The sequence below is a fragment of the Scomber japonicus genome, chromosome 18, assembly GCF_027409825.1.
Source record: "Scomber japonicus isolate fScoJap1 chromosome 18, fScoJap1.pri, whole genome shotgun sequence".
Lineage (NCBI taxonomy): Eukaryota > Metazoa > Chordata > Actinopteri > Scombriformes > Scombridae > Scomber > Scomber japonicus.
Window position 1 is genome coordinate 29,596,506 of NC_070595.1, and position 25,492 is coordinate 29,621,997.

The window sequence follows — 25,492 nt, forward strand, 5'->3', positions numbered from 1 at the left end:
CACTTGCACACCCACACACACACACACACACACACACACACACACACACACACACATTCATATTCAACAGTATCATTATCAATAGAGAAACCATAAATTGTCTTTTTCTAAATGGTAGAGCTCCATCTAGTGGACTGATGAGGAACTGAAAGTATCTCAGACAAAAATCCATTTCTCTTATATAATAATGTAAAGTGCCTTGAGATAACTTTGTTGTGATTTGGGACTATACAAATAAAAACTGATTGATTGATTGATTGAATAATGTGTTCACACCACAATAACACACTATAGTCCAGGGATCCTCAAACAGTGGACTCCGGTCCCGGCCGGACCGCGGGACAACTATCTGCGGACCCTGGTCTAATCTTAAAAAAAGAAAAATCTTACATAAAATATTATTCTTATTATTTTCTTATTATTATTATTATTATTATTAAATACGAGTGTTGGCGCGAGTCGGAATGACCCGTTTTATCCATAGATTGTAGGTTTTATCTCTGGTCTGGATGTGTGACTCCAGTCCGTCACCGTGTGTACTTTGGTCTCCATGGCAACAGTGAGCTGACAGGCTGTGACGTGTTGGGCATGCGCAGTAGCAGCACTAAGAAGTTAACAGCGCTGTAGTTCTTTCCTCCTTTCTTGTGTCCTTTGTGTCTGTATTCTGTATTTTAAAAGAAAAGTGTTGAGATTAGTTTTTGTATTATTTGCAGGGGTTATGAATTTATTTTTGTTTTATATAAATATTTATTTGAATTTATGTTAAAACGGAAAATAAGTTTTGAGATTGAATGTGAGTATTTATTAGATTTTTGTTGTTTTTATGAAAAGGACATTTTGTTTTGTTATTAAAATTAAAAATACATTTTATAGTTGAGTCATATATTCTATTTTTCTACTAGACACCACTGTGTTGTTAAGTTGGTTGGTGGTGGATACATTGATTTGTTGGCTTCACCGACTAATAAACGGATCTTTGACTCATTGAAAAAAACTTTTGTGGACTTTTAATATTTGTATTTGAGGAACACTGCTGTAGTCAGTGCTGCACAGTGGAAAGTTTAGTACTGTAGATATTTCTGAGCTGCATCGCGTCTTCTCTCACATTGAATCTTTGTTGTGTAGTAGTTTGTGTATTTTATGAAGGATTTATTGGAGTTGTTTCTTTTATATGTCAAGTTTTGGACAAACACTGATGAGCAGTTTTCCTCTTAATCTTCATTTTTCTCTATTTTTTTCATGTATTTATTTCTCCTCGTGTGTTGTGTCTGTATGAATTGATGTTTTCTTCTCTCATCACTTGATGGCGTTGTTTCCTTATTTGAATATTGTACTTGAGTTCAGCAATTAAGTTTAACAGTAAAGAAAACAGATAATCTAAAGTCAGCAAATTTCCTGGAAAGAACCAAAGAACCAAATACATTAGCACTAATTTATAGATCAAATAAAGACATTTAGTCAGTTCACAGCAGCTCAGGCAAACATGCAAACATACAATTATAGATATATGAGAATATAGTTTCCAATAATAAATGACTGATTAATAAATATTAACTCATGTGGAAATAGAAATCTATGAATATCATCAAATTACACAATTCTGTCCTGGAAACAAAGAACACAGATTCAATCAAATATGATTCATTTATAAACAAAGACAGAAAAATAACTACAGTAGAAAGATATGTTATACATGAAGCTGAAGCTCCACATTAGAATGTGGTCTTTGTTTAGTATCACCATCATCCCACCACCTTCCCTTCAGATGTGTATAAAACTTCCCAAAGCAATGTTACACAACGCTTTACACAAAACTAACAAACATACAGCAAGAAAATAAACCTGAAAAACACACAAAAGAATCAAATTTAAGATGTAAAGCATATAAAACTAAATAACTGGTAGATCAGTGGATAAAGATGAGTTTTAAAAAGTGATTTAAATGAAGATAAACACGTATCAAACAGGTTGATTAGAGCCCTGACAGCAAAGACCAGGCTCCATATTTATCTGTGCTGATTAACAACACTAATTCATTTCCCTCCACTCAGTGTGAAGTTAGAGAACAACGAGCTGTATTCATGCAAAACATGGCTTAATTTATTGAATGCTTGATGTGTTTAACCTGCTGATGGCAGAGATATAATACAAAGAGCTGTAAGGACACATCAGTCAACAGGAGGTTCAGCTGGAGATGAGTTGGACCGTAAAGATACATTTCATGTTTTTCATGTTTTCATCATTCTGGCTGTGTGCAGTGTTGTGCTATACATGCAAGATGCTGCACTAATGTAGAAAAAAAGATGTAATGGATGCGATTTGATAGGCCTGAGTCACATGATCTCACCAACAAATTTAATTTATAAACTTATTGTTGAAGACGCCTGATTGATTGACCAGTGTTTTAATTTACAATTTGGTGTAAATTACTTGTTATATATTGTTCTGAGACATAAAATATTCATTTAGCATATAAAAGCTAGACACCTTTAATGTTTACACACAGAAAAACTGTTCTGCATCAAACAGCTCATGTACAACTCATCTGTAAAGTGCTGACTTCAGCTAAATCCAGAGATAACTGTTCAGTTTGGAGTCAGTTAAGAGACTTAAGTGAAGACGACAAAATCCAGATCCAGACTCCAGATGCATCATCAGGATCCAGCTGATCCTCTCTCAACACTCCTGGATGTTCACTCTCACTCTGACAGAGATCATCACCAGCTGATGAGAGAAGAAGAAAGAACAGACGAGATAAATGAGTGTTTAGTGAGACTCACTTGATCAGCTGTCAGTCAGTGATGCAGCACATCCAGTATAAAGAGCAGCAGGGACTTCAGTCCTGTTCAGACCAGAAGTGGAACAGCTGTGCAGCGTAGCTTGCTTCCTTTCAGCTCTCATGTTAACGTGTTGGAGGGAACACACTGAGCTCCAAGCTCACACACCTGCACACACTTTTACTATCAAGTGTGTTTCCTCTGCAGATTTCACTCAAGTACACAGAGGAAATAAAGTGCTGAGAATCATGAACACATCATTACTGCAGAAACAGAGACATTCACTCATCAGTTTACTGATGGATTTACTGCTGATACATGTCAACTCTTATCAAAGTTTAAAGCTACAGAGTCTCTGTGGGATATGAACATGTTTCCTGCTGTTAAATCATCACATGCAGCCTGGTCGCCACAATAGTTTGTTTCTACAAACCAAGAACATGAATCTCTACGTTTCAACATATGAATCATATCAACATTTGTAAAGTGATGTAGATCAGGTTTGATGGTGTGACAGTTTGATGATGAAGACCACTGTCTCTATACATCTTGTAAGGCTGTCAGCTGTAATCCAGCTTTATTTCCTGCAGACCTCAACACAACAACAACAGCCGTCTTCACACATCAACTCAAACACATGATCACAACGAGCTTCTGGCTCATCTGATTCTCTCTCTCTCTCTCTCTCTCTCTCTCTCTCTCTCTCTCTCTCTCTCTCTCTCTCTCTCTCTCTCTCTCTCTCTCTCTCTCTCTCTCTCTCTCTCTCTCTCTCTCTCTCTCTCTCTCTCTCTCTCTCTCTCTCTCTCTCTCTCTCTCTCTCTCTCTCTCTCTTGTTTTACTTACATACTGACTGTTTAATATAAAACTGCTGAAACCAGCACAGACTGACTCCAACTCTCTACTGACCTCAGAAACTCCAGTCTGCAGCGTGGACTCTTCTTAAGATCAGACAGCAGCATCACGTCTGAATGCTTCAGGTTGTTGTAAGTCAGATCCAGCTCTCTCAGATGGGAGGGGTTGCACTTCACAGCTGCAGCCAGATAACCACAGCTGATCTCTGACAAACTGCAGTCCATCAGTCTGAATAAAGAATAAAAGATGTCACTTTAAAAGACGATGATTGAACTCATTCAGTGTTTCATTCTGTTCAGAGCTGAAGAAGTTTAGAAAATAGAAACTCCATCAACAGGATGCAGGTTAAAAATTGTCAAATACAAACAGTGAAAAGGAGCTCTCATTAATATTAATGACAACATGCTGCTACTTCAATAAAGACGTAGTGACTTCACCTCTTAAACTCTGCAGCTCCACTGACTCCATCTATACTAACTCATGTTGTGCAGCCAAAACAAGTAAAACCCCCAAAATACTGTAAAATAATGTATATTTTTAGACCTACAAGTGCAAAAAAGATGAGCAAGAATAATAAAAGACCAACATCACTTGCAGTGGTGGCTAGTAACGAGTTATAAGTAACACAAAAGTAGTTTTTAGTACTTTTCATGTACTACATTCTGATCTCACCTGCACAATCTGCTTCTTTGGGATGTTGTTAATTTTATTTGTTTGTTGTATAGTGCAAAAAAAAATAATAAAAACATTGGGTTAAAATATGTTCATACATTTATTACCTGTTGCTTCCAGTAAGTTTCACAATAAAAGCACACTGCCGTTTCCTCAGCAGGAGGATTTTAATGTGAAGTGTACACAGCAGGAAGTGTTATTCCAACATTAGCACTAACTTTACACAGTGATAACATGTTTGGAAACCTGTGAAATCCATCGCCCCTCTAAAAAAGAAGGTAATTAAACAACAGAGAACAGCTCCATGGTACAATTCCCAAACCAGACAATTAAAACAAACTTCACGAAAATTAGAAAGACTATGGCGTTCTACTAAATCAGAAGAATCTCACTTAGCCTGGCAAAACAGTCTTAAAGCATATAAGAAGGCCCTCCGTAACGCCAGAGTCGCCTACTACTCATCACTGATAGAGGAGAATAAAAACAGTCCAAGGTTTCTTTTCAGTACTTTGGCTAAACTGACAAAGAGCCACAATACTACTGATCCATGTATTCCTTTAACTCTCAGTAGTGATGACTTCATGAGTTTCTTTAATGATAAAATTGTAACCATTAGGGACAAAATCAATCACCTCTTGCCCTCAATAAACTCCGATTCATCTTCTAACACAGAATACCCAGACATCGCTGTTAAACCTGATACCTTAGACTGCTTCTCTCCAGTCAACCTTACAGAATTAACTTCAATGATTACTTCATCCAAACCATCAACTTGTCTCTTAGACCCGATTCCAACTAGGCTGCTCAAGGAAGTATTCCCCTCAGTTAGCACTTCCTTGTTAGATATGATTAATCTGTCTTTGGTGACAGGTTATGTACCACAGTCCTTTAAGGTAGCTGTAATTAAACCACTTCTTAAAAAGCCTACTCTTGATTCAGAGGTTCTAGCCAACTACAGGCCGATATCAAACCTTCCCTTTCTCTCTAAGATCCTTGAGAAAGCAGTTGCTAATCAGCTGTGTAACTTTCTCCATAGTAACAGTTTATTTGAGAATTTTCAGTCTGGATTTAGAGCTCATCATAGCACAGAGACCGCACTAGTAAAAGTTACAAATGACCTTTTAACCTCATCAGATAATGGACTTCTCTCTGTTCTCATCCTGTTAGACCTTAGTGCTGCCTTTGATACTATTGATCATCAAATCCTGCTGCAGAGACTTGAACATTTAATTGGCATTAAAGAAACCGCATTGAAATGGTTTAAATCATATCTATCTGATAGATTTCAGTTTGTAAATGTTCATGATAAATCCTCCATGCAAACAAAAGTTAGATATGGTGTTCCTCAAGGCTCAGTGCTTGGACCAATACTATTCTCCTTATATATGCTTCCTTTAGGAAACATTATCCGGAATCACTCAATAAATTTTCATTGTTATGCAGATGATACTCAATTATACCTATCAATAAAGCCTAATGAAACTAACCAATTATCTAAACTACAAAAATGCATTAAGGACATAAAAGCCTGGATGACCTGCAACTTCCTGTTATTAAACTCAGAAAAAACTGAAGTTATTGTGCTTGGCCCTAAACCACTTAGAAATTCACTATCAAACGACATAATTACTCTGGATGGCATTACTCTGGCCTCCAGCTCCACTGTAAGGAACCTAGGAGTTATCTTTGATCAGGATCTGTCCTTTAATTCCCACATAAAACAAATTTCAAGGACTGCCTTCTTTCATCTGCGTAATATTGCAAAAATTAGACATATCCTGTCTCAAAATGATGCTGAAAAACTAGTCCATGCATTTGTTACTTCTAGGCTGGACTACTGCAATTCATTATTATCAGGCTGTCCTAACAAGTCTCTAAAGACTCTCCAGCTGGTCCAGAATGCAGCTGCCCGTGTTCTGACAAAAACTAGAAAGAGAGATCATATTACTCCCATCTTGGCTTCACTGCATTGGCTTCCCGTAAAATTCAGAATAGAATTCAAAATCCTCCTCCTCACCTTCAAAGCTCTTAATGGTCAGGCCCCATCATATCTCAAAGAACTGATAGTACCTTATGTACCTACTAGAAGACTGCGCTCCCAGCATGCAGGTCTACTCGTGGTTCCTAATATCTCTAAAAGTAGAACAGGAGGCAGAGCCTTCAGCTATCAGGCTCCTCTCCTGTGGAACCATCTTCCAGATTTGGTCCGGGGGGCAGACACCCTCCCTACATTTAAGAGTAGGCTTAAAACTTTCCTTTTTGATAAAGCTTATAGTTAGGGCTCTTTGAGCTCTTAACTTATGCTGCCATAGGCTTAGATTGCCGGGGGACCCCCACCCCCATGATGCACCGGGCCTCTCTCTCCTCCTCCTCCCTCTCTCTCTCTCTATCTATCTATATCCATTAACACTCATGTTCTATTAATGCATTCAATAACCTAAACTTCTTCCCCGGAAGTTGTCTTTCTGGTTTCTGGTTTCTGGCTCTGCTTTCTCATCCTACAGGTAATCTGGGCCTGTAGACGTCCGGATGACGGATTCCAGTCCCGGACCATCTGGCTCCATTGTTGATTTTCATTGTGCCTCTCTCCTCTATCCTTCCTTTCTCTCCTCTCAACCCCAACCGGTCGAGGCAGATGTCCGCCCACTTCTGAGTCTGGTTCTGCCTGAGGTTTCTTCCTGTTAAAAGGGAGTTTTTTCTCGCCACTGTTGCTCATGTGGGAATGTTGGGTCTCTTTAAAGTTAAAACCTGAAGAGTTTGGTTTAGAACCTGCTCTATGTGTAAAGTGCCTTGAGATAACTTTGTTGTGATTTGGCGCTATACAAATAAAGATTGATTGATTGATTGAAATGAGTGTCACTTTGATTTTTTGACAATGTAAAGGAAGAGAAAAATGTACTCATAGTAATCTGATTACTTCCTGATATTATATTATTATTTACTGAATATAAGTCTGGTAATATTATGCATATTACAGGATATGGGTAATATACACTGAACAACAATATAAATGCAACCCTTTTGTTTTTGCTCCCATTTTTCATGAGCTGAACTCAAAGATCTAAAACATTTTCTATATACACAAAAGACCTATTTCTCTCAAATATTGTTCACAAATCTGTCTAAATCTGTTAGTGAGCACTTCTCCTTTGCCGAGATAATCCATCCCACCTCACAGGTGTGGCATATCAAGATGCTGATTAGACAGCATGATTATTGCACAGGTGTGCCTTAGGCTGGCCACAATAAAAAGCCACTCTGAAATGTTCAGTTTTATCACACAGCACAATGCCACAGATGTCGCAAGTTTTGAGGGAGCGTGCAATTGGCATGCTGATTGTAGGAATGTCCACCAGAGCTGTTGCCCGTGAAGAAAGAAGAAAGTAGCCTTTCCCATTAAGACATTCAGTGTTGATCAGCATAATATCAGCTTTATGTCTGCAGGTTAGTGTCATCACAACTGTCACATCATATTATTGTAAACACAGAAGAAAAAAAAAGTTGTCTGACCTCAGAGTCTCCAGTCTGCAGCGTGGACTCTTCAGAAGATCAGACAGTAGCTCCACTCCTGAATCCTGCAGCTTGTTGTTACTCAGATCCAACTCTCTCAGATGGGAGGGGTTGTACTTCAGAGCTGAGACCAGAGAAGCAAAGCTGATCTCTGAAAAACTGCAGTCCCTCAATCTGAATAAAGAATAAATGATGTAGATTAAAATCCATTTATAATCCAATCAGATGTGTTCAGATTTTACATGTGTAGTTCAACATTACTACAAACATCATTTAAATGTCACCACAACATTCAGATACATATTGATGTCAACATGAATCATAACAATACTAAACACCTGTATTGGTGTGTGTGTGTGTGTGTGTGTGTGTGTGTGTGTGTGTGTGTGTGTGTGTGTGTGTGTGTGTGTGTGTGTGTGTGTGTGTGTGTGTGTGTGTGTGTGTGTGTGTGTGTGTGTGTGTGTGTGTGTTCTGAAGGGTCAATATCAATGATCAGATAGTATTCATTAAAACACATTAAAGAATATAATAGAAAGAAGAAATCAAGTAAACTTGATCAGTTTCAAACAGATATTAGTTGAGAGGATCTTCTGTGTACAGATGTGACTCTTGACCAACAATTATAAACATTCATTTACTTTAACAACTAACAGTAAACATTTTCTACAGTTTCTTTCAGTGTCAGTTATCTTTTATAACTACAGACTAAACTGTTCAATAAAATACTGAAAGTACAGAAAAAAATAATTTAATAGAAGTTATTTATGAGCATGAATAAGTTTCAGTTGTTAAACTTTAAGATCAACAATAGTAACAGACAGTGAACTGACCTCAAACGCTTCAGTCTACAGTCTAGACTCTTCAGAAGATCACAAAGCAGCTGCACGACTGAATCCTGCAACTTGTTGTTACTCAGATCCAGCACTCTCAGATGGGAGGGGTTGTCCTTCAGAGCTGAGACCAGAGAAGCACTGCTGGTCTCTGACAAACTGCAGCGCCACAATCTGAATAAACAATAAATTATCTGGATTAAAATGTTTTTTTTAATACTGTATTTGTTGTTATCAGATACATAAGAACTTAAATACACAAGATGTAAACCTCAAATGGAAAATGCAAAGAACAAAAGGAAATCATATGTGGGTAACAGAAAAGGAAAAACTAAAGACAAAAGATAAAGCAAAATACATGAATTAAAATTAATAGACTTTCAAAAAAAGACAGTTGCCACAGTAATGAATATAAGTGGAACAGTCTGATCAGGTACCACACCCACAAGTAAGGCTAGCCAGGTCAGAGTTAATGTAAATGAGTCTTTGTGACATTGTGTCAGGAAGGGACCCCATATTTTCTAAAATCTTTTCTGTGTGTTAGTTCTGTGCAATCGCATGTAAAACAGACAGCATCTCCTTGAGCCAGTGTGAGAATGGGTGGAGTAATGGATTTCAAAGTCAGAAGAATGAGTTTCTTAGCCACCAACATTCCTAGATGTAGAGCAGTTTGCACATCATGTGGCAGCCAAAAAAGTCTCTGTGGAGCATCGCCAGATGGCAAGCTTCTGATCAGGCTGAATGTTTCTATCATAAGCCTTTGAAAGCCACCCTAAAATTGCAGTGCAAGCTGTATAGCGAGGGGCAATACCAGGACAGTTGTGTTTCTGAGCCCAAGGCAGAGTAACACCTTTCACATTCAGGAGACACAGATGGGAAAATGCAATTCAGTTTGGTTTGTAATGCAATCTGTGCGTCACCTTGTACTGGATCAACCTGTACCATGAGTTGATAGAGCAGTGGTGAATCTGAGACGCTGCCTCCTCCCAAAGTTCATATCTCAAATCCATGGCCCAGGTTTCCCTAATAAAGTTTGTAGGGGCCACAGAGAAAACAGTTCACAACTGTTGTTATTAGCTGCTTGGAGTCTGGAGGGAGCAGGAGATTTTCAAGAAATGGGGGAGTGGTGGAAGTGGGTCTGAAATGTGGGCATTCTTCTTTGACACAGTGTCTGACTTGGAGGTAGCAAAACAAGTGTGATTCTGGAAGATTAGACTTCGTACTTAAAGCTGCAGTTGGTAACTTTAAGGAGAGAGAGGACTTAGTATCAAATTTGAAGAAGTAAAACTGTCAGATCCCTCCCCCTCCCTCTCCGCTGCACTCCTGCCCTGCCTCCAAAGTCCCTCCCCCAGAGGAGGCTGACGTGCACACGACCACGTACACAGGACCATGTGCATGCGACCGGTAATACATGAACTACACTTCACACCGCTAGATATAAAACGCTTTACAGTGACTTTCACATGGCTATACCTTACCTAGAAACTCGGAGATATGAGCTTGACCGAGCTGAGGAGGAAGGGGAGTTGCTGTGATGAAGGGGAGGAGCCTGTGAAGGGGGAGGGGCTGTGAGGATCAATGGGGAGGAGCCTGTGAGGAGGAATGGGAGGGGGCTGTGTGTGTGAGCAGTGATCGACAGCTGTCAGACTCTCCATCAGACAAAATCCTGGCTCTGATTGGTTCTTTTTTCCGGTCGCTGTGGATTCTGGCAATTTGCAGTAGGAGCAGTAAGCGGAGCTAAATGAGCCTGGATTTTTTTTTTTTTACAGATTACTAGTTTCATGTAATGCTGTCTTTACATAGTGACAGTGCTTTTATAAGACTTACCAACTGCAGCTTTAATTGAGCAAATGACACAAATTGGCCATCAATGGGCCAGATGCAAGAATCTGTGTGCCACGTCGTATTCATCACTCATTCAACACTCATATCACCAGAAAACAGTTGTAAATGACATTCGTAAACATGATGAATCCCACCTGTTCTAAATGAACGCGCGTTCCAGAGAATAATAAATTATGAACAACGCCCCCAAAATACCATCTAAGGTCAGACGTCCGGCAGGTTGTAGAGAAGCTCCATTAATAAAAATGACACTAAAGACTAAGAAGAAGAACTGTAAGAGCTCTCAGACTGAGGTCCTGCTCTCAGAAATAGATAAACAGAAACACAGATTATTATTTAGTGTAAATGGTGGAATTAAAGGTTCAGAGAAAGACAAAGAATGAGGAGAAATTACTTGTGCTGTGAACTACTTTTGCAAACAGAGTAATGTCATAATGATTATGGACGCTTTGCTCTCACACGCGCTGCATTTATAGTCACACAAACACACGCTGTCACTCTCTAGTGCACGCTCTTGCTCATTCACTCCAGATTCCGGGAGATTACGTCTCATTTGCGGTCATCATGGAGACACTATCAATAGACTCCCGGAGCTTCCGGGAGAGTTGGGATGTCTGCCCACAGTGTAAGATGACCGGCTAATGTGTATGTTATTATTACTCATTGTTGAACGTAACCGCTGTGAAACAATCAGAAAATAACGTGTTATTAATCTGATTCACCGGCTTCTTACGGTCACCACTACCTCTTCATCCTCTCTACCTCACTCACCGCTCACTCACCGCTCCCTCCCTCTTCATCCTCTCTACCTCACTCCACCACAGTTAACACAACATCGTCTTGTAGTCACTCTCTGACAAAGCAACTCTGTCCTCCATTCAGTGTTTTGAACTTTTATAAATAACAGGGAGGTGGAATAAAGTAGTAGTATACCCGCATTGAACAGACTGTCTGAGAGCAAAGGAGAGCGTTACCGTCACACACACACAGACACACACACAGACACACAGACACACACACACACACACACACACACACACACACACACACAGTGAGTTAGCTGCTCCTGTCCTCCGTATCAGCGGGTGCAGCTGAGTGCTGTGTGACAGACAGTGGTGTAGAGTTGTAAATTTTCAGCCGTCTCCATCTTTCAAAGGCATCTCCTATACATACCCTTTTGTTTCTCAAATTGTCATAACGTATTTGAGAGTCATAACGAGCCTTTTTTGGTTTTGTAACATCAGACATGATCTGCAATATTCCTAGCTTCAGCTCAGTGGCAACTGGCAACCTGGATGCTGAAACGCTACTGACTTTGTGACGCATCAGGCCAAAACACAGAATGACAACATAAACATTACTTGTGGGCTGCCACTTGGCTTTTCAAATGTGAATATCCTGGCTGGACTACTACTGTCAGTGATATCAGTGTTTGAAAGTGAAATGAAAAATGATTCCTTAATGTGATGGTGACATATCAGGGCCATTTTATGATTACTTGGAATATATTTCTTACATACGGCTACTTTCATAACTAACAGTGAACAGTTTCTTCAAGAATCAGTCATCTTTTATAACTACTAAACTGGACAGATAAATAATTAAAATATTAACATAATCAATATTAGTTATGTATGTAAATGAATTAGGTTCAGTTGTTAAACATTAAAATCAACACTAGTAACAGACAGTCAGTGAACTGACCTCAGAGCCTCCAGTCTACAGGCTGGATTCTTCAGAAGATCAGACAGCAGTTTCAATGAATCCTGCAGCTTGTTGTTACTCAGAACCAGCTCTCTCAGATGGGAGGGGTTGCAATTCAGAGCTGAGGCCAGATAAGCACAGCTGGTCTCTGACAAACTGCACTCATTCAATCTGAGTAAAGAATACATGATGTAGGTTAAAATCCATTTATAATCCAATCAGATGTGTTCAGGTTTTAAATGTGTAGTTCAACATTACTATGTTTTCATCAATGAGCTTTTCCCTAAAATGAGCAGAGTGACTTTGTCATTGTGTTATTGTGGATCATTATAATGTCAGCTTTCTACAGACATCATCCAAATGTTACAACATTCAGACACATATTCATGTCATAAAAATATCTAAAACACCTGCATTTATTTGTGTGTGTGTGTGTGTGTGTGTGTTTGTGTAAGAACAACAATAACAGACAATCAGTGAACTTACTCAAGTGTCTTCAGTTTACAGTCTAGACTCTTCAGAAAATCACAAAGCAGCTCCACATCTGAATCCTGCAGCTTGTTTTTACTCAGATCCAGCTCTCTCAGATGGGAGGGGTTGCACTTCAGAACTGTGACCAGAGAAGTACAGCTGGTCTCTGACAAACTGCAGCCCCACAATCTGAATAAAGAATAAATTATGTAGATTGTCATTGTGGATCATCATAATGTCAGCCTTCTACAGACATCATCCACATGTCACCACAACATTCAGATATATATTATGTCAACACTGAGTCATAAAAATACTTTAAACACCTGCATTGATCTCTCTCTCTCTCTCTCTCTATGTGTGTGTGTGTGTGTGTCTTCTGAAGGATCAATGATCAGACATTATTCATTAAAACCCATTAAAGAATATAATAAAGAAATATTTCTCCTTCATGAAGTATATTTGATCAGTTTCAAACAGATCTTAGACTCAGAGGGTGTGTGTCAATGGGAGCATGTCAGATGTTCTTTTCCCCTGTGCTTTTCTCTCTCTTTACGAATGATTTTGTGATAAATGATAATGATTTTAAACTGGCTAAATATGCAGACATGGCCTTAGTTGGGTTTCTACAAAAAAACAACTCTGTTAGTGAAGCTGCATATTTAGCTAAGGTAAAAGCTTTCGAAACCTGGTGTCACAGCAGCCAGCTTGTCATTAATGTGGATAAAACAAAAGAACTGGTAGTCTACAAAACAGAATGTGATCATTAAAGCCAGAAGCTAACACAGCACCAAGCTAATCTGGATCATCATAATTGAAAGTTTATAGCTTAACTGAATCGCAATCTCAATCGCTTAGTTACATGTCTTAACTGCCATGGAGCCTTAGTACTGATTTGTAGGACTACAACTACTTTTTTCTCTCTTGCTTAATTGAGGATGTCGGGACTTATCCACGGTTCGGTCTGTAGAAAATTTGGACTCTGACGCGTGGCCAACCTTTGAAGGCCCCACCAACAACACAATCTCAGGCAAAGTAGATGGAGTTGTAATAACATTGTGTAATGTTTATGCCCCTCCTGGAAGTCATTTTGCTTTTTATAGAAAGATGTTTGACTTCATGATAGAGGCAACAGGAATTGTTATATGCGGTGGAGATTGGAACATCCACCTTAACCCCACCATAGACTCGTCTGAAAATCAACTGCTACATCACTACATAAGAAAATTAACATCTTAATGTCAGAACTGGGCATATTAGACCTATGGAGGGATCTTTATCCTACAAGTGGTGATTATACCTTACAGAGAGATCGCCATAGAATACGTAGTTGTGATATTGGGTGTATTGATATCTCTGACCATGCTCCTCTAGCCTGCACTATTCATATTAGTAATAATCCAGGAAGATCACAATGGAGACTAAATACAGGTATCCTAAAAAACCCAGAATTTATGTCCCAAATGAGAGAGGAAATAAAGGTGTTCCTGGAAGAAAATGATACAGGGGAAGTCGGTCGAAAATGATATCCTTTTGCACTCATGAAAAGAAAACAACACAGTTACATCTACTAGATCTTGATAACATCTTAAAGAATTCAAAGATCTTGAGACACAACATAAGCAGATACCAAACCCAAACCTGATAAGAAATTTAGGAATAAAATAAATACACTATATTCACAGGAAATTGAAAAAAAGATATTTACAATACAGGACCTGTAATGCTCTTGTATTTTTGTACCTCACACTTTTTATGTATGTATTTTAAGAAACAATGTTATGTAATGTTATGGATTCTATGATATTTATGTAATGATAATACAATATATACTGTATGTCTGTTATTGGTGAGTCAAAGACAATTTTCCACCATCGTGCACAATAAAGTTTTATTCTATTCCATTCTATTCTATTTACTTTTACAACTAACAGTGGACATTTTCTACAGTTTGTTTAAAAATCTGTCATCTTTTATAACTACAGACTAAACTATACAGTAAAATACTGAAAATATTGGAGAAGAAAAATTACTTCAAGCATTTAAGTTATTAATGTATATGAATTAGATTCAGTTGTTAAACATTAAGATCAACAATAGTAACCTCAGAGTCTCCAGTCTCTGGTGTGGACTCTTCAGAAAATCACATAGCAGCTCTACGTCTGAATCATGCAGCTTGTTTCTGTTCAGATATAGCCATCTCCGATGGGAGGGGTTGGACTTCAGAGCTGAGAGCAGAGAAGCACAGCTGGTCTCTGACTTACTGCACTCATCCAATCTGAATAAAGAATAAATAATGCAGATTAAAATGTTGTTTTTTTAAATATTGTATTTGTCGTTTTCAGATTCTTAAGGAATTCAAAACAGAAGATGTAAACTTCAATTGGAGAATACAAGGAACAAAAGAGTGCAGGAAACAATAAAGGACAAACAAAAACAAAAAACAAAAGATAAGGCTGCCAGAGAATTTGACTTTTTACCAACATTTATAAACATTACAACAGTGAACATTTTCTACAGTTTTAGAATCAATCATCTTTTATAACTACACACTAAACTGTACAGTAAATCAAGAAAATATAGAACCATGGATGTAAGTTATGTATGTACATAAATTAGGTTCAGTTATTAAACATCAAGATCAACAATAGTAACAGTCAGTGAACTTACATCATAATCTCCAGTCTGCAGTTTTTACTCTCTTTGAGATCGGACAGCAGCTTTATGTCTGAATCCCGCAGCTTATTGTTTCTCAGATCCAGCTCTCTCAGGTGGGAGGGGTTGTCCTTCAGAGCTGAGGCCAGAGAGTCACAGCTTTTTTTTGACAACCTACAGTCCCTCAATCTGAATAAAGAATAAATGATGTAGATTAAAATCCATTTATAATCTAATCAGATGTGTTCAGGTTTTAAATGTGTAGTTCAACATTACTATGTCCTCATCAATGAGCTTTTCTCTTCTACAGACATCATCTAAAAATCACCACAACATTCAGACACATATTCATGTCAACACTGAGTCATAAAAATACTTCTACTCCTGCATTGATCTGTCTCTACATGTCTGAACCCCCCATCCGTCTCCCTTCCTGGAAGTCATATGTTTGCGTGTGTGTGTGTGTGTATGTTGTAAAATTAAATAAGCAACAAATTGTTGTATAAATTTAATAAATGACTGAAGTAAGATCACAGTTTTTACCTTGTAATTGTGCTGTCTTGTGGAATGTACTCTTTGCTATTAATCAGAAGTCTACTGCTACTTCCTCGTCTTGGTATATGTCTGAATTTTTGGATGTGTGGATTTATGACCGCTGCTTTGACCCTGTAATTGTGTGTGTCCTGAGCGATGCTCTCATTGACTACATTAAAGGGCCCGATTGTCACCAGGTTCCTGACTTGTGTCCTAATAACCTGGGGTCTTGGAAAGGGCAGGAACTCTAAGTAACACCTTTTTAAGTGAGGAAAAGGGGTTAAATTCCTGAAAATCTTTAATTCAACAAATTTGAGCTCAAGCAAATCCTGAAAATCTATGAACTAAACATTTGAAACTTCAGTGAAAGCTTTTAAATGGCTATATGGGTACAAATTTACCAAAGCTACAGTCAGTGAACTGACCTCAGAGTCTCCAGTTTACAGTTTGGACTCTCCAGTCCAGCACACAGAAACTTCATCTCTGGATCATACAGGACGTTGTAGCTCAGGTCCAGATCTGTCAGATGGGGGTTGGTCTTCAGAGCTGAGGCCACAACTTCACAGTGAGTCTTTGTGACATAACAGCGAGAAAGTCTGTAATGACACAAATATTACAACATATATTATCATGAAAGAGGACACTTTATATTTACTTCATGCATTTGATGATGAAACAGTTTGAAGTGAATAAATCCTTTAATGAAAAGCAACAGCTGAGAGATAAACAGGAGTCTCCCGCATATTGATAGCGGCTCCTTGAAGCCGCAAATGAGACACAATGTCCCGGAATCTGGAGTGAGCAAGCAAGAGCGCGCACTAGAATGACTGCGCGCGTGCACAAAAAACATCTATCGCTTTTGCGCTTCATATCAATGATATAATGTCAGTGTGTGGATCATTAACCTTGTTGCAGTGTGCTCCCTGGTTGTAGTTAGTGAACTATCGGCTTCTACCTGCTCAGATCTCACAGTCAGCAGCAGGAGATGAGGAGAGCAGCAGGATATTCTAGCGCACATGGGGCCTGATTTACTGTGTAAAAACGTGTGCAAACTTGACATCACCCTCACAAAATGTGCAAGCTGATCTACTAACGCAGTGCACTGAGGTTTGCGTCTTTCAACTGTGCAAGATAGGCACGCCCTGTCCATTTAGTACTTTTGCCATAATGAATATGTAATGTGTGGCGTTTCAACCCCACAGTGCAAAATACAGGGAGGAGAAAATGTAGCATGTGCATTGTGATTTGTGATGCTAACTGCATCTATAAATTAGGGCTGGGCCAAAAAATAGATTTTTATATTAATCGTGATTTTTTTCTGAAGATTCTCATATGAGAATCGATTTTTATTTATTTTCTTTTATTTTTATTTTTGAATTTTCTAAAGACCAGCTAAATGTAGCGGTGTAGTTTATTGTAAGATGTTGGCGGATGAGAATGTTTTTTGTGAGGGCAGGTCTCACAAACTGATGTGATGTGTGTATCATTGTTTTTTGTAAATATGACTTATGATGTTTTATCAAGTGTTTGGTTCAACCTGTTCTTGTTTAAGGAAAGAAAATCACAATAATTTAAATATAAAATCGCAATACTTGTTTAATCACAATCGCAATTTAAATCGAATTGGGACCCAAAAATCGTTAGAGAATCGAATCGGCACAAAAGCATATCACCCCAGCCCTACTATAAATAATACCTTTGAAGGGCAGGTATTAACCGGCTGTGCACTGCACTCAGATGACTTCTGTTACTATGGAGACGAGGAGACGGAGGCACAATGACAGAATACACACAGGACAGTTTTTCCACCTGTGTTATAATTTTGAAGTGGAATATATTTGGTTTTACAAACAGCATTGACTTTGTCACAAATAATCTCCCATATTTCAGTTTTTCTGGTAATATTAGTTTTTGTTCTAACTCAATATATTAGTTATCCTCTTCCACTAGAACCTGATCATATTTCATTTTGTGCTTGCAGCTTTCTGCTCGTCCAAACTCTCTATAAAGACACAAAACCCTCATTTAAATACTGCTGTCTGCACCCTGTTGCACCTGTTTTCATTTACGCATTTATTCTTAGTAGATCACCCTTGCAAAACACACGCAAACGAAACACGCAATCTATCGCCCTGTGTACGCTATTTACTACCCACTATTTGGGATCTTAGTAAATCAGCCTAATGATGGAAAAAATCACACTGGTAACTACAAAAATAAACCATTATTATTACTTTCTTCATTTCATTGTCTTCATCTTTCATTTACAGAAAATACCTATTTTTGTGTAGCATACATGTGTATGTTATTTTGTTAAAGCTATCAGACATTGACATTTAATCTTTTTGTTTAAATTATTATTTATAATTTAAAATTACTGCAGCTCAGGGACGTCCAAGCAACAACATGTTGTTTGAGCACTTTTTTGCATTGTCAATTTGAAATAATGTTTTTGTTTTTGAATGAAGGGGTGGAAATTAAAGGTTTTTTTTTACCCGATTCATCGATTAATCGAAAAAATAATCGACTGCTTAATCGATTATCAAAATAATCGTTAGTTGCAGCCCTATTATTTTTCAAAAAAATTTTCTGGGGAAGCATATCCCCCGGACCCCCCTAGTGTTGCTAGGTTACCGACACACAGCACCGCGGCTACAAACATTTCTAGGGGAAACACTGTATAATGTTAATCACATCTGGACTTACCGAGCCTTTCTGCAGTTCCTCACAGCTGGGATCAGTCTCTGTCGTCCCTCCAGTGATATGTTGTAATTCTCCAGGTCCAACTCATCCAGAACCTCCTGTGATATCTGCAGCATGTAGGCCAGAGCTGAGCAGTGGATCTCAGAGAGTTCCTCTGATCTGTTCTCTGACTTCAGGAACTCTTGGATCTCCTGATGTACTAAGCCATCGTTCATCTCCATCAGACAGTGGAAGATGTTGATGCTTCTGTCAGGAGAGATATCCTCAGTGTTCATCCTCTTCAGGTTGTTGGTGACTCTCTGGATGGTTTCTGGACTGTTCTCTGTCTGATCCAGCAGGTCTCCTAAGACACTCTGGTTGGACTTCAGAGAGAGGCCATGAAGGAAGCGAACAAACAGGTCCAGGTGGCCATTTTTACTTTGGAGAGATTTCTCTGCGGCTCCCTTCAGGAAGACATCCAGAGATGAGTCACTGTAGTCTTGTCCCAGGAAGTCCTCCAGTACCTTTGTGTTCCTGCTGATGTAACAGTGGTACATGTAGACTGCAGCCAGAAACTCCTGAACACTCAGATGGACAAAGCTGTAGACTTCTTTCTTGAAGATCACATTCTCTCTTTTGAAGATCTGTGTACAAAATCCTGATAACACTGTAGCCTCTGTGACATCAAGACCACACTGCTCCAGGTCTTCTTGGTAGAACATGATGTTTCCTTTCATTAGCTGTTGAAACGCCAGCCTCCCCAGCTTCAGAAGAAGTTTCCTTTCAGCCTTCTTTAGCTCCTGTGGACTCGTCTCATGTCCCCCATTGTACTTGTTCTTCTTCCTCTTCATCTGAACCACCAGGAAGAGTGAGTACATATCAGTCAGGGTCTTGGGCAGCTCTCCTCTCTGGTCTGTAGTCAACATGTCCTCCAGACTTGTAGTAGTGATCCAGCAGAAGACTGGGATGTGACACATGATGTGGAGGCTCCTGGATGCCTTGATGTGTGAGATGATTTTGCTGGACTGCTCTTCATCACTCAATCTCTTCCTGAAGTACTCCTCCTTCTGGGGGTCAGTGAAGCCTCGTACTTCTGTTACCCTGTCCACACATGAAGGAGGGATCTGATTGGCTGCTGCAGGTCGGGAAGTTATCCAGACGAGAGCCGAGGGAAGCAGCTTTCCCTCAATGAGGTTTGTCAACAGCACGCTGACTGATGTCTTCTGTGTGACATCAGACACGACCTCACTGTTGTTGAAATCCAGTGAAAGTCTGCTTTCATCCAGGCCGTCAAAGATGAACAGAACTTTACAGACAGCGAGCTTCTCTGCTGTGAGCTTCTGTAATGTTGGATAGAAAACATGGATCAGCGTGAGCAGACTGTATTTCTTATCTTTGATCAAGTTCAGCGCCCTGAACGAGAACAGAATCAGCAGACTGATATCTTGGTTTTCGGAGCGCTGCGCCCAGTCCAGAGTGAACTTCTGCACTGAGAAGGTTTTTCCAACGCCAGCGACGCCGTTCATCAGAACCACTCTGATGGGTTTCTGTTGGTCAGGTAAGACTTTAAAGATGTCCTGACACTTGATTGGAGCGTCAAGGAGGGTCTTCATCTTGGAAGCTGTTTCAAGCTGCCACACCTCATGTTGGGTATTAACCTCTTCACTCTGTCCCTCTATGATGTGGACCTCAGTGAAGATGCTGATGAGGAGGATTTCACTTCCTGCTTCATCAGTTCCTTGACTCACACATTCACATGTGCTGCTCAGACTGATATGATGTTCATCTAAAAGCTCCAGCAGACCACTTTCTGCTGAAAGAGAAGAAAAAATGGTAGATTTAAACAGAAATCAGTGTGAGTGTTAATGTAGGATAGAGGAGGTAGATTCCTGTTTTCAGAGATGATGACATCAGCAGACAGATCTTCAGTCTTACTTTGTACAGTGCTGATCTGACTGTCTGTCTGCAGTCCAGGTCTGGTTCTGGATCTTTCTGCACACTGGGGACAGGAGGAGTCTCCTGATGAAGCAGACTGGTCCCAGTATGAGGTGATGGACCTGAGGAGTCTCCTGAACCAGTGTCCACTGCTGGTAGAGACTGGATCCTTCAGGACGTTCTGACACAAAGAACAGCAGGACAGCTGCTCCTCCACAGAAACGGCCCTCCTCTTCCTCTCTCTGTGGACATGAACACGTTCTTTATGATACATGACATTAGTGGAGGCCAACCGACAGCTCACAAGCTGCATGCAGCTCTTTCCCCACATAAACAGTCCAGACTGTCAGTATTTACACTGTGTTCTTGTTCTTCAGGAGATTCAACACATTCAATTTGAAATAAAATACTATATACATAAATTCAAGTTCAAAAGTAATTAGGCAGACACAACAATATGCCAACAAAGGCAGAGAAAAAGAAGAAACTGCAGGCTATGCAGGATAGTAAAATTTTGTTTATACCGGAACGATTTTGAATATTTAGCTAATTTTACCCACATTTAGTTCATTTGTTCTTTTGAGACATGAATTAATGTAAAACAACATGTTATATATATAATTGTTAAAAATGAATCTAAATCAAAATGTTAAATCGGTCGCAGAATGTAAAGCTAAATATTTATAAAATATGCAAATTATCTAGGTCAATGCTCTGGTCCACAGCCCTTGTGAACAAGACTCTGAGATGATCGACCGTCATCTGAGAGAGGAAATGACCTGATGAGCTGATCAGTGCAGCTTTTTGGTGATTTACTGCTAGCTCTAATGTGTAGCATATTGATATATGATAGGGGAGAATGGGGTTGATAGGTACACTTTTTATTTTCCTTTGAATTCCTCATAAACATATTTCCTTTCAGTGGGAAATGGAAGCCTGAAGTGTTATTCTCCATAAGCTGATTCTGTTCAGAAGATATGGACCATCGAATATGTCTTGTACACTCGTGACAACTGTCCCCATGGTGAGGTTGGTAGTCTCACACTATGGGTTTGGTTGTCCCTGTGTTATTTTAATGGGAAAATTTAAAATGTAGGCAATCTTAAAAAAATAATTTAAAATGTTAAATTTCATTAAAATATAACAACCTAACACATCGCCTGCATCAAGAGAACATAAACAGGAAAGAAAATTCCTATAAGTGCATTTTTTACGTCAAGTGTTTACTCCAGAAATGACCTTAAAAGAAACATTTCAACCAAATTCAGAAATTTTCAGAAGCAACATTTTTAACAGCACCCTCTAAAGACCAACAACTATTTAAATGTGACAGTAAACCCTGTTCTCCTCTATAATTCCCTTTGGTCTCACAGATTCAATTTAACAGTTGTAGCTGCCTGTCGACATGACATGCCAACTTTATTGTCGAAGTTTCTACTTTAATCTTGACATTTCAAGTTTAATGTCGACACGCTGACTTTAAAGTCATCATGTCGAGTTTAATCTCTTAATCTATTTTTCCTCATGTGGCCCTAATACTCTGTCGTATGCTCATGTACAAGCTCTGTCCAAGTTAGAAATATACACATTTTTAACAATTATATAACATGTCTTACATGAAATTGTGTCTCAAATGAAAGAATTAGGTAAATATGAATAAACTGAGCTAAACATTCAAAATCTACGACCTCCTCCCATATTTAGTGTCTTTGAACAGGAACACGTTAACCACTTAACACACGCCCCTGTTTTTTATGCTGTTAGCCTAAACGACATGCCCAAGTTGTGAGCAGCACAGATCCCACATAGTTTGAGACTCAGAGATGTGTCTGGTATCATTGGAAAGGAAACACTCTCAGGATTCTTGTAAAAGTGTCTGTGTGATTCTGTGACTTACTGACAAAGAGTGGCAGAGGTTACAATGATGGGGTTGTGTCCTCGCCCATAGGTTTGCCTTTACAATGACGTGTACAGACATTCAGGGACCTCTCAGCAGGATATAGACACAATGAGGCCACAGCCACAGGTCTTGGCTTCATGCAGTCCAAATGTGGAGTCAAAAGACCAAAAGATGAATTTTTCAGAGTTATTTTTCAACAGGTATGTCCATGCGTTTTCCTCAGGTCCTTTTTGGAGACTCCAAATGGACACTTGGTTACCAAAGCTGTATAACCACAATCAAACACCTATAACTTCACATCCCCTTTGCCTACAATCAAAATCTTGGTCTCTAATGAAAGCTGACGCCATATTATTATTATTATTAATATTATTATTATTATTATTATTACATATAACCATATTTTTTTGTTTGGCCATATCTATCTATCTATCTATCTGTTTATTTTGGTATAAGTCATATGTTAAGTCGAAGAAGAACCAACCGTGTACCAAAATGCAGAGTGCGTAATGATATATGGTTCAACTCTTTTACGCACCGGGCGCACGTCGGTTACGCTTGGAGTTTGTTTATGGACAGCCAAACTTAATAGCTTAGTGTCATACACCGTTGGAAACCTCTGACTGAACCTCCGAATATTTCCATAGGCTGGAACAGCAGTCAATCAAAGCCATGTCGTCATTGTTGTCGGTCACATGTCCTCATTGGCTTTGGAGACATGTACTGCCTAATCCTAAACACCGATTGGCTTGTGTGTGGTGTCGTCAGAAGCAGGAGAGGCTCACGGTCGTAAACATCTAGTCACGTGTACTCTGAGATGGACGTGCAGGTCAGGAAATGACGTAAACGGACCGTGAATGGTTTGTTATTTGTGTTATTATGTTACGTGTTGGAATAAATACATGGACATATTGAGGAAAGTATTTCGGTTTTATGGAAACGGATTTCATATTTCACAAGAATGGATATTTGGCGAGCTGTACAGAAAGTGCTGAGTCATAAGATGATCGTTGTGGATAAAGAGAAGACTTGGAAGGTATGTAGGCATTATAGCTTTTCTTACTTAGCTGAGTGGCTAGCCGAGCTAATCGCTAATACTATTACGGCTGTGAGCAACCATATGAGTCGTGAGTGGTCTTGAATGAATCAGGAGAATCTAAGCTTTCCAACGATGTACGGCATGAATATATATGTTTAAGGGTTGGTGTTTAAAACATTCAGAAGAACTTGTGGCTACCATCTAACATCCGTCCCGTCCCGTAGACGGAACAGCGTGCGTTAAGTGGTTAAGACACAGTCTGTATTACATGAGAGCAAACATTGTACCTGCAGTCCTTTAGTAAATAAGGACAGACACAGTTTGACTTGTTAGTAAATCCTTAGTAAATATCACCCTGGGTTACCTGCTGCTACTTTACATTTATTGACTGGAAAATCAAACAGCAATAGCAGCCCTGTCTCTGTCTCTGGTTAACATGAACATGAAGATCTGTTGGAGATTACAGCTGAATGGAAGCTACTTCATTATTTCATTCCTTCATATCTACACTACAACCTTCATGAAAGCGTCTCACTGAATCATCTTCAGCTCAGTTTACAGTAGAAACAGTCTCTTACTTTGTGTCTGAGGGTCCAGGTTCATTACTGAACTCTGGAGGATGCTCATTGGACCAGTCACTCTTCATAGACACACAGCTGGATACTCCGTCATCCTCTTCCTCCTCTTTCTTCATCTTCCCCAGGTGCCCCTCCATCACTGTTGGAAATGGTTGATATTCATATATACACATATACAATATTATAGTAGAATTGTTTTCTTATCCAAAACAACATTTTACTGTGATTTGATATTTGCTGAAGGTGCACTGAATGTAATTTTTATTTAAGTTATTGTATTATTGTATTATTTTATTGAGATGTATTAGTTACCACAGGGATTTCTGATTTTCTTCTGTACTCTTGAACGTGACACCTAACGAGCCCTGTGTGTTACGGTCTATGCACTCATGGTAAGTAAATTTAGACTGTGCGTCAAATGCGTTTTATTTGCCATATAAGTTGAAATACACTCCTGACAACACTAACTAATGTTCTGTGATGATGTTGGGTGGTTGAAATGTTTGTGGAGCAAGTTGGCGTACACGTTACTGCAACATGTGGCGCGTGGGGGTGTATTATCACCCAATAATAAGAGTGAAAACTGTACCTGTTAATATCTGTTGGCCACTTTCTTTAATATCCAGGGATACAGAACATTTTTAGACTTGGTCATAAAAGTTTTTCATTAAAGATTATTATTATTATTTGGTTTTAAATATATATTTACTTGCATTAAGACATTTTGAGTGTGTATAGTTCGTCATTATTTAGCTCTAAGCAATTAATGCATGCAATATGTCATATTGTATGAGAGCACAATTTAATAGATAAACTGTTGCAATAATGTTATATTCATTGTGTGACCAGACACTGCGCCTGGTGACCAGTCAGATCATGAAGATGTGGACCAACAGGAGTCTGCCCCAAGGTGTAGCAGCAGTGACACAGAGTACTGTGCCAACCGCAGGGTATGTAATCTAACCATTGTTTTAAGATTAACAAGGAAAGTGTGTTTTCTAGTCATCACAAAGAGAAACTTTGACTTTGGTTTAATTCAAACAGACTTCAGATAAACATGTGTGAGCTTCTTAACTGTGACTTCTCTCTATTTAGAGCTCAGCAGTGAGTCACGTTACATCACTGTGAGGACGCAGAAACCAGGGAAAGAACAACAGGAAACTACTTTTGAAGACGTCAAACTGTGTAATAAACTGTGTATTTTTCTGACAGTTTAATCAACTAAATAATTAAACTTAAAAATAATCATCAGATTGATGAATAATTACTGTGCAAATGTCCCTGCTCTGTCTCACCATCGGGCAGTAGGTGTGCTAATCAAACAGACCCAAAGACTGTTACGTTACTCGTCATAATGGTGGATTGAGTGAGAGATAAACAGGTCGTCAGATACATTAAGTTATGCGTGTTACCTCATGCATCATTACGAGTTGATCAATAATAACAGTAATCATTATTTACAGTCCTGATATTAACACTCACCTGCCTCAGATTTGTTTTCCTTCTGC

General features: G+C 39.0%; 1 protein-coding gene across 1 annotated transcript; it reads right to left on the bottom strand.

The window, feature by feature from the left end:
* Nucleotides 1–1,065: 1,065 nt before the first annotated feature.
* LOC128378577 (NACHT, LRR and PYD domains-containing protein 12-like) lies at nucleotides 1,066–24,052 on the bottom strand. Its single transcript, XM_053338144.1, has 10 exons — nucleotides 23,985–24,052; nucleotides 20,468–20,709; nucleotides 18,557–20,345; nucleotides 16,276–16,446; nucleotides 12,677–12,850; nucleotides 12,191–12,361; nucleotides 8,642–8,815; nucleotides 7,812–7,985; nucleotides 3,684–3,857; nucleotides 1,066–2,724 (listed from the first exon to the last, which is right to left on the bottom strand). Exons 1-10 carry the CDS (start codon nucleotides 24,050–24,052, stop codon nucleotides 2,718–2,720), a joined length of 3,144 nt encoding a protein of 1,047 aa, XP_053194119.1. The 3' UTR covers nucleotides 1,066–2,717.
* Nucleotides 24,053–25,492: the final 1,440 nt, after the last annotated feature.

What these genes read in the sequence shown, in the direction of transcription:
- LOC128378577 (XM_053338144.1), bottom strand. Translation starts at nt 24,052, where the DNA reads ATGAAGAGTGACTGGTCCAATGAGCATCCTCCAGAGTTCAGTAATGAA. An exon ending in CCTGGACCCTCAGACACAAA is followed by an intron (nt 20,710 to 23,984) that starts GTAAGAGACTGT and finishes TCATGTCCACAG; the next exon opens with AGAGAGGAAGAGGAGGGCCG. An exon ending in TGCAGACTGGAGACTCTGAG is followed by an intron (nt 3,858 to 7,811) that starts GTCAGACAACTT and finishes TTCTTTATTCAG; the next exon opens with ACTGATGGACTGCAGTTTGT.